Genomic DNA, 10,021 nt, shown 5'->3' with positions numbered 1-10,021 from the left:
GTCTGTTCCCTGGTCTTCTCGCGAACAACGATAATTTGTAATACAATCCGCATATCCAAATCTAATACCGCTTCGTTACGTTTATTCTGCCTGTGCATGCACACGAAAACATTTTTGTGCCTAGTACATTTCTTTATCTGAGATAACGCCATGCATACGCACTTGGCGCCTTCGGTGAAGCAATCAGGCGTGAGTAGACGGACCTACGCCTCAGGCAGCCTGCTGGCGCCATCGTAACTAACAATCTATCAAACATGGCTTTGACCAACCCGATCGAGCCCAAACAGGGGTCTTCCCCACATTTGCAAGATTGGCCTGCATTCTAGATAACTTTTAATTGCCAATCGCCCCGCAGTTTCGATGTCTGGACAACATCGTATAATTGCCTGGGCGAGAGATGCATTCGCCGTAGCCGGTGCGAACGGGAAGTGACCATCAGGGATGGAATTTGCTGATCCTTGCTCCGATAGGATGATTGAGGTCGACACAGCGCAGATGGTGGCGCCTGGGACAAGCAAGTTTGGTCGCTCGGTTGCCTCACTAGGAATGGGTGAGGAGGGTGTAATATAGCACGACAACTATTAGGACGGGATGTTTGCTTTCACAACGAACACAGAACGTATATGACCAGGTAGCCTCTGAGAACTCATTGGTCTTTTCTTATCCATTCACAACTCTGTTGTCACTTTGCACCACCTGAGCCTGGACCGCATCATGATGGGGAAGATACCCTGTACTCATCACTTTCGGATGTGCAATCTGACACACCATCCTCCTGTCAAGCCTGTGTTGTTCTTTTATAGCCAAGGAAATGGGTCTCACGCGTGGAACAGTGAAACATTCGGAGGGGTTGCTAGGACCAAGCACCGAGTTGTTTTGGTGCTTTGTTGCAATTTCGGGCATGTGTTTCAACTAGCGAGATATATCGTGGGTAGTGGCAAACCTCCTCATTAGGGTTATTGAGTAACTGCATGTACGTGTACACGAGACTTTGGATTTTCTCTGCTCGATTGCACCGCTGCTAATTATTGCGCTTCTCTTGCGGAGGCCCATAGCAAGCACCGAGCCCAGCAATTTGATACATGTATACTCGGTCTGCTGCTTGTGCAGGCAAGTCATGCCAACAAGACGCAGATAGGGTTGTCACTGGTACAAGCTAGGGCCTGCCCATCCAGGAGAAGGGCTGTAGCACCTCGCATCGTTGTTCATCCGACTTCCTTAGAGATAGCGTCCACCACGGTATGAAAGCACTGACACGAACTGCACGACTATGCCCGGTAAGCTTGAAAGCCGGTCCTACCTAGTAGCCCGCGACGATTGTGAGCAGGGTTCGACACTGGATCGGGCGTGTCTCAAGGTGAGGATTAGGGCGAGGTTGTCGGAGGACGGAGGAAGGAGTGTGGTGGCGAGATGACTGCTTGGCTTCGTAAAATCTACTCCGCGATTAGCAAGTCTCTCACATCCTTGATAGCATTGTCAGATTAGGAAGATGACGCGCTTGGTACTTGGTTTAAGCCAATATTTGCAAGACCGATGTGAAATTGCAGCGTAGAATTGGTGCCAGTGCATATGGTGGGGCGGGCCATGTGCTGCGCCGCACGGGCTAGCTAGGAAACGTATTTCCCAGCCTCGTCCGGTTCTGTCATTGCGAACATCACGACGCGCAGCTTCTTTCGGTCGTCCAACCACACCATCACCCCCCGACTAACGATTTCGAGCTTTGTGCTTGTCATGTCTGTTGCGTTTGCGCACTCTGTTTCTCTGTCCACCCACGAACTTGGACGACTATGACACGATGACTGGTCAAAGCTATGTAGCTACTCCGAACCCCCGACCGTGTGAATGGGGTGCTCAGCTTCTTCAAGACAGCCGTATTTTTCACAGGGACGTTTCGTTTATTGGTCTCATAGGCGGGCACACAGTTGGGTTCGGCACTGTGGCATGGCTGGATCCTTCTCTGATTTACAGGCGGTTCATGAATGAGAGGTTGGCTGATGGAGATGGGAGATGGTAGCGCGATAGAGATGCTCATTACAGTCTGATAGTCTTCATCATGACTGTGTGGTGTCAATAGAGCCGGGAGCCAGCTGTCCCGTGGGCCGACGAAGCTCCCATCCCCGTCGTGGTGAGCTGTTACAATCAGTCGCGGCTGGCAAAGCGGTGGACCATCACGCTTGCATGGAATGTTCCGCGTGGTGCGGCTACTGCGGCGTGGCGATTGTGGGCAGGGGATTCATCTGTCACGGCTGCCCGGGGTGAAAGCTACTTGCGCCTAACATGCGCCCAGTCCATGGCACTTCATCCGGCGCTCTACGCTGACTGACATGTCTTCCAAGAGATGCAGGAGGACAGTGACCCGGACGTTGAGTTCGGGGAAGACGACTCGTGTGCATCAGGGTCAGGTGGAGGCACAGCGGAGGCAGAGGCAAGGAAGATGGCGAGATGACGGAATTGGATGAGTCTGCCTTCGATCCAGCTGCCTGGAAAGTTTCCAGCATCGAGGAAAATGCTTCTTAAGAAGCAGCAGCCTAAGGGCGTATTGTATTGTGTACTACATATCCAATCGTACTCTAGCGGAACGTATCTTATCTACCACGGCTTCCAGGATCCCCGCCTCCTTCTCCTCGAACTCATTCTCGACGTACTCTACGAGGTGCTCCTTGAGCTTCTCCTCCAAGTAGACACTAACGCCGTCCATTTCCGACTCTACTTGGACCGCGACGGTTTCCACCAGATCGTCCTTCTCAACAAATTCACCCTTCCAATCCGCCGCCTGCGCCTTTGCTGCGATGCTCGACTCGAGGCCGTCAATGCGCTCGGTCAGACGTTGCACGGTCTCGGTCAGATGCGATAATTGCGACATAATCTCACCCATCTTTTGAGTTACAGATTGCGCCACCTCGTCGCACTTGCGACAAGAAGCTGCTGCCACCGCTGCAGCTGTATATCGTCCGCATTGTCGACGATCAGAAGCCAGCGACCGGTACCGGCAAGGCTTAACGCGGTTTAGACCACTTTTGCGACGTCCGGCATGTCGTCTTGAATGCCCGGCTCGGCTAAGGCGTTGCAGATCTCGCGGTAGGCATTCTCAAACGTCGTTTTGGTCACCGTCGGCGCCAAGAAGACGGAGCACTCTGCATCGAGATCGCGGGTTCGGATGGCAGCTTTGAGCGCAATCCGCTTCCTGCCGGTGCCCCCCAGGCCTTCGATCGCCGTCCGCTGGCACCCGTCTGGGATGAACTTGGGGGGTATCCTCCCGAGGAGTTGTTGTATTGTTGAGTCTCTTCCGACGAAGCTTTGTTCCAGCCTAGTGGAACCAGGAAGTGATGGCCCTGCGACCATGCAGATAGTGCAATGATATAGAATATATGCTCGTTGATTTCCTGCTACCATAAATCATAGCTTGCAGGATTCCAGAATCGGCGACTTCGCTCGACTACGGCGGGTAGCTGGACCATTAGGGCAGCATCCAATACGGGGCGAGAGCTATAGATTCCACGTTTCTTATCGTAATAGAGACAAAGTTCATCCTGGAAAGCCCGAACCAATAAGCTCCCATAGAGATACTGAAGCCCTCGTGCGGAACGCGACGGTAAAGGTAAAGAATATGCACACAATATAGGAAAAATCTCCCGAATGGGAGGTAATGTAGATGACGAATATGTTGAGAGGTCTCGCGATTCGACAGAGGAGTCAAAGAAGTTATGAATCAAGCCAGGAATCCCTCCGATTTCTCTACTCCAGGTCCATCGAGCGTCCTGATTTGCATTTTTCAGGAGCCTGATGATCGCATCCACGGCCGCGACTGGCAGATTCGATTGGCTTCCTAAGGCTCTGGCGGCAGACGATCGGACTGCATTGTCTTTGTCATTTAAGAGCTTGATGATCGCATCCACGACCGCGGCTGGCAGGTTCGATTGGCGTCCTAAAGTAGCTACAGCTGACCATCGGACTTCATTGTCTTTGTGATTTAAGAGTTTGATGATCGCATCCACGACCGCGGTTGGCAGGTTCGATTGGTTTCCTAAGGCGCTGGCGGCGGACGATAGGACGCCCTGGTCTGCGTCTTCCGAGAGCTTAATGATCGCTTCCACGGCCGCGGTTGGTAGATTCGAATGGCTTCCTAAAATAGCTACAGCGGACGATTGGACTGCATGGTCTTTGTCCTTTAAGAACTTAATAAGCGAATTAACGGCCTCGGTTCGCAGGTTCGATTGGTGTCCTAAGGCACTGACAGCGGACCATCGGACGCCCTGGTCTGCGTCTTCCGAGAGCTTGATGATCGCATCCACGACCTCGGCTGGTAGGTTCGATTGGCGTCCTAAGGCTCTGGCGGCGGACGATCGGACGTCCTGGTCTGGGTCTTCCGAGAGCTTGATGATCGCATCCACGACCGCGGTTGGCAGGTTCGATTGGCTTCCTAAGGCTCTGGCGGCGGACGATCGAACGTCCTGGTCTCTGTTGGTTAAGAGCCTGATAACTACTTGTACGGTCGCAGCTGATAAGTTCAATTGGTTTCTTAAAGCTCTAATGGCGGACGATCGGACGTCTTGGTCTGGGTCTTCCGAGAGCTTGATGATCGCATCCACGGCCGCGGTTGGTAGGTTCGATTGGCGTTCTAAGGCTCTGGCGGCAGACGATCGGACGCGCTGGTCTGGGTCTTCCGAGAGCTTGACGATCGCATCCACGGCCGCGGTTGGCAGGTTCGATTGGCGTCCTAAGGCTCTGGCGGCGGACCATCGGACGTCCTGGTCTGGGTCTTCCGAGAGCTTGATGATCGCTTCCACGACCGCGGCTGGCAGGTTCGATTGGCTTCCTAAGGCTCTGGCGACAGACGATCGAACGTCCTGGTGGTCTCTGTTGGTTAAGAGCCTGATAACTACTTGTACGGTCGCAGCTGATAAGTTCAATTGGTTTCTTAAAGCTCTAATGGCGGACGATCGGACGTCTTGGTCTGGGTCTTCCGAGAGCTTGATGATCGCTTCCACGACCGCGGTTGGCAGGTTCGATTGGCTTCCTAAGGCTCTGGCGGCGGACGATCGGACGTCCTGGTCTGGGTCTTCCGAGAGCTTGATGATCGCTTCCACGACCACGGCTGGCAGGTTCGATTGGAGTCCTAAGGCGCTGGCGGTGGATAATTGGATGTTTTGGTTTGGGTCTGTTAAGAGCTCGATGATCGCATCCACGACCGCGGCTGGCAGGTTCGATTGGCGTCCTAAAGTAGCTACAGCGGACGATTGGACTGCATGGTCTTTGTCCTTTAAGAACTTAATAAGCGAATTAACGGCCTCGGTTCGCAGGTTCGATTGGTGCCCTAAGGCACTGACAGCGGACGATCGGACGTCCTGGTCTGGGTCTTCCGAGAGCTTGATGATCGCATTCATGGCCGGGGTTGGTAGGTTCGATTGGCTTCCTAAGGCTCTGGCGACGGACCATCGGACGCCCTGGTCTGGGTCTTCCGAGAGCTCAATAAGCGAATTAACGGCCTCGGTTCGCAGGTTCAATTGGCGTCCTAAAGTATCTACGGCGGACGATCGGATGTCCTGGTCTTGGTCTTTCGAGAGCTTGACAATCGCATCCACGGCCGCGGTTGGCAGGTTCGATTGGCGTCCTAAGGCTCTGGCGGCGGACCATCGGACGTCCTGGTCTGGGTCTTCCGAGAGCTTGATGATCGCTTCCACGACCGCGGTTGGCAGGTTCGATTGGCGTCCTAAAGTATCTATGGCGGACGATCGGACTTCATTCTCTGCGTCTGTTAAGAGCTCGATGATCGTATCCACGACCGAGGCTGGCAGGTTCGATTGGCTTCCTAAGGCTCTGGCGGCAGACGATCGGACTGCATTGTCTTTGTCATTTAAGAGCTTGATGATCGCATCCACGACCGAGGCTGGCAGGTTCGATTGGCTTCCTAAAATAGCTATGGCTGACGATCGGATGTCCTGGTCTCCGTTTTCCAAGAGCTTGAAGATCATATCAACCGCCGTGGGTGGCAGGCTCGATTGGCTTTCTAAGGCTCTGCCGGCGGACCATCGGACTTGCTGGTCTTCGTCGTTTAAAAGCTCGATGATCGCTTCCACAGCCATATTTGATAAGTATCGAGTTGGTCTGGTAATGCCTAACAGGATAATGTTTCTTTGTTTGTTTGAGCCTTTAGCTAGGGCAATCTTCAATGACAGGTCTGGAAATTCCGAGTCCGTTGCCAATGCCGCTGTATTGGCCAAGTCGCACTCGTAGAGAAGCCACTCAGCCAGTCTCTGTTCAGCAGCGGCCCGGTGCTTCCACTTTCGGTCGGTCTCCGTTAAGCAATGCATGACCAGTCGTTGGTGCGTCGGCCCCAATAGGTCAAGTGGTTGTTCTTGAATCTTTGTAAAGAAGTCATTCTTTCCGGTATCGTCCAGCAAGCCAATAACAAAACGCCACATAATGTTATAGCGCGATGTATACTTGTGCTGTTGCAGAAACCTGGTAGGGCTAATCCTTCCATGCTTGTTTGCCTTGAAGTCCCAATATTCTAGTTCGCCAGTTTCCCATTGTCGTGAGAAATACTGCGCGGCGAAAAACTCCTGGAAAGTCAGGTGGATAAAGTGATAGCTTCGTTGAGACGACTTTGTTAAGGGATCGGATGTCCTCAAGAACGATGTTTTCGCGAGCCGTTCGTCCAATATGTCCCCCTCGGGAGGCAGTGCAACCAAGCTGAGGATATAATCTCGATGTTGTGGCTCCAGCTCAACCACGTCGTTATATATGCCACTAAATGCGAGATACTCGACCAAGTCCTTCTCAGTCTTGGTATGGCGATCGATCTCCCGGGGGTGGGCGTTTTTTCTGCTGGCGTTCTCCGGCCGCCTGCCAGGGCGTGCAATGTCCTTTTCCCATAACTTTTGCACAATCGCGCAGTATACGCCTGACATGGTTTCCGGGATCGCTGTGTTACGGAAATCATCGTCCCAAATGGAGCAAAGAGCGTCCAGTTGAATCGGAATGCGAACGAGACTTTGAAGAAGCTGGTGCTTTTGCAGAAACCGCCGGATCTCCTGTACAGCGCCTGAATCTGAACCCACCACCTTCTCCAGGTAGGCCTGAACATGTTCTGGCAGAAATCCTACAGTTTCCAGCTCCATATCTGGCTTCTTAAAGACATGGGGAATCGTTGTATGGGGCCGTGTGGTAATGATAACGTTCGGCATGTTGAAAAGGGTATCGAGAAGCTGGTGTCCGGGATGGGTTTCGTCTATAAACTCGGACACCTCATCAAGACCGTCGAGGAGGAACAAGGTTTCGCGATATTCTTCCTTTTCGAGAATTTTCCATAGGGCCTCGGAAACTCTTGAAGCTTGGCGCTGTCCTGCAAAGTAGACTAGTTCAAATAACTGACCAAGATTGTAACGTACATCTTGGAGTTGCTTAAGTTGTCGTAACGGCACCCAAAGCACGCGAGTGAATAACTCCCCCCACATATTGCTGTGAAGGAACTCGTGTACAATCTTTTTGCACAACGTCGTCTTCCCGACGCCCGCTGCACCTCGGATCAAGACCCGTCTCAGGTTCTTGGGTTGGCCGTCGGACGTCTTGCATGATTCGAAGAGTGACGAGAGCTCAACTTGTGCATTCAGATCCGGCATCTGCACCTTCAGCCGTGCAGACATTGAAAATGGAGAAGTGTAAGACTGCGGGTCATTCGATTGGTCTCTCGAGTGAAGGCGCTCATCCCGCGACTGCCGCACTATTGCAAGATTGATATAGCATTGTTCCATATCCAGGGGCGTGCCCAAGAGGCGTTCGATCCTCAGTTTATCTTCACAATAGTGGATTTTACGAATCCATGCGTCCGGAGCCTGGAGTGGGTTTTCTTGGGAGGCCTTATCCACCAAGTATTTTACTTTCTCAGCGATGAGTAAGAAAGCGCTACCATCCGGCCGCGCATGTTTGTGTAGCATGTTGTGTCGAACTTGCAGCGGGATTGACGTAAAGCCAACAAGACGAGCCGATTCCGGTGGTACGACCTATGCTCACGTGTAAGTATTCTGAGTAAAAGGCATTTGGTGTGAGAGGGCGGCATTACTACTGCTTGACATGATGGATCTATGTTTAGTTTATCAGCCGGTATACCTATGAGATGCGGAGCAAACTTGGTCGCAATAGTCTCGTAGAAGCAAAACGTCTTAGGGTAGAGATGGCTGTGATTCACTATCTTTGCGAATTGGTCAACCATCTCATTGAGGGGGCTAGGCCGTCCATCTGCATCCGGATCGCGTCGGCCGTGAGGTCTCAGGTATTGGATAAGCTCTGGTGGGATATCGAAGCCTTCTTCTCGTAGCATATAGCTTCGGTAATTGTTGATGGAATACCCTTGAGGCCAGCTGCCGCCAAAAGGGGTGCCGAGAAACACGATGCCAGCCGTCAGCTCGAAAATTCGTTTCGAACCGTTTTCCTGGGAGTCTTGCGTTCGTACCAGCGCCTTTTCGTTCTTCCATATCAGTTATCTCCTTTTAGAAACCAAATCCGGCGCATGAGTGTTTGAGGGAGAACTACAGGACGTACCTTGGCCAAAAGCAGCCCACCAAAACAGGAAGCGATGAAGACAAGGGGATGGCCCAATCGTGCCTAAAGAAGCGCCGTCAGTATACTTATACTAATTCCAAGTAGAAAGTAATACGTTGCATTACATTATCCCTGCGGTTGATGTGTAATAACATCAACAAAGTGTCTGCATGTCCTAGAAGTCGGTCGTTGGAGGCCGTTCGGTCAATGTTTGAATTCCAATCGTATGTGAGTATGCGAGCCTGGGGGATTACGCTTGGCAGCATTTCGCGATCTCGCAGCCAGTTGACCACCCCAGATGTAGCACTTTTGCCATCTTTCCAAGCGATCCATGTCCTGGGCGATTCAGCGCGGAATCCGTGGATGGCGACAACGCTTCCCGTTCATGTCAGTTAGGCCAATCTTATGGCGAACGTAAAGCCACATAAGCTTTTATATACTTACTCTACAGTCGTATTGCGCGTGGTGGCTAAGTCGTTGGGATCCGGATATTGCTGCTTTAGACCGACTCGGAAGTTAATACACTGCGGGTGCTGCGCAGCGCTAACGCTCGACGGGCCGACTTGTTGGACTTCCGGCGAAGTGTGGTCCATAGTCGCCACTTCTCTAAAGATATCAGAGTTGGCACACAGACGACGAGAGTTCAAAAACTAAGCAGAGTAGATGGTAATGAAGCGCCGCAGAAATAGTTGGGGTAATAAATACGCCACATGGCCACTCTCTAGGCAGCCATGCATTACCTACTGTGCGTCCAAGCTTATCTGTAGATATTAACGTAGCTTTGTTTTCGGGGCTGTGCGAGTCCTAGAGATATCGGTTTACAGCCCCAACTTTGAGACCAACGAGGCAGTGACTAATACTGCCACGCCCCTCTGTGGTTGCGATGATGCTACTTCACGTTTTGAGGGACCACATGGGGTGGGGATTGCTTATTTTTTCCAGTGGTGTACAAAAGGCTACTGTAGGCTTTCTCGGTCTTGCCGACCTCCATACACCCCCATGGCAGCTAATGAGTTTGTCCTCAGCCCCAGCCTGCTGCTGTTAATGGGGCAGTGCGCGCCCACATGACAGTCGATCACCTCGTCCACGACCCCAGCCTGCTGCTTTCCACGGGGCAGTGCGCGCCCACATGACAGTCGATCACCTCGTCCACGACCCCAGCCTGCTGCTTTCCACGGGGCAGTGCGCGCCCACATGACAGTCGATCACCTCGTCCACGACCCCAGCCTGCTGCTTTCCACGGGGCAGTTTTCCGTTACATCAACCCATTGTCGTTGCTAATTGGATCCTGTCTCCAGCCGATGCACACATCCAGCATAGCGAGCATTTGAGGGGCGCACAGTACTTGAATGAAATAGGAGTCAAATATACCAAGAAATGACACAGAGCCTCCCTGCCGATAAATTAGTAAGAATGGCTAGATAAATAGGATCGCCTCAGGCCTGTGGTACATACTAAAAGCTATTGTTGGCCATTCATC

The 10,021-nt window shown here is 52.3% G+C and overlaps 2 protein-coding genes across 2 annotated transcripts; both read right to left on the bottom strand.

The window, feature by feature from the left end:
* Positions 1-2,551: 2,551 nt before the first annotated feature.
* PG986_004589 (uncharacterized protein) lies at positions 2,552-2,875 on the bottom strand (the record flags this gene model as incomplete). The annotated part of the gene is made up of 1 exon (XM_066840811.1): positions 2,552-2,875. The coding sequence occupies one exon, from the start codon at positions 2,873-2,875 to the stop codon at positions 2,552-2,554; it is 324 nt and encodes a 107-aa protein (XP_066703438.1).
* Positions 2,876-3,006: 131 nt separating this feature from the next.
* On the bottom strand, positions 3,007-9,134 carry PG986_004588 (uncharacterized protein; the record flags this gene model as incomplete). Its single annotated transcript, XM_066840810.1, has 5 exons — positions 3,007-3,253; positions 3,658-8,003; positions 8,189-8,458; positions 8,667-8,916; positions 8,986-9,134. The coding sequence occupies 5 exons, from the start codon at positions 9,132-9,134 to the stop codon at positions 3,007-3,009; spliced, it is 5,262 nt and encodes a 1,753-aa protein (XP_066703437.1).
* Positions 9,135-10,021: the final 887 nt, after the last annotated feature.

The sequence above is a fragment of the Apiospora aurea genome (assembly GCF_038362705.1).
Source record: "Apiospora aurea strain CBS 24483 chromosome Unknown utg000003l_segment0_segment0, whole genome shotgun sequence".
NCBI lineage: Eukaryota > Fungi > Ascomycota > Sordariomycetes > Amphisphaeriales > Apiosporaceae > Apiospora > Apiospora aurea.
This window is presented reverse-complemented; position numbering and strand designations above follow the sequence as displayed.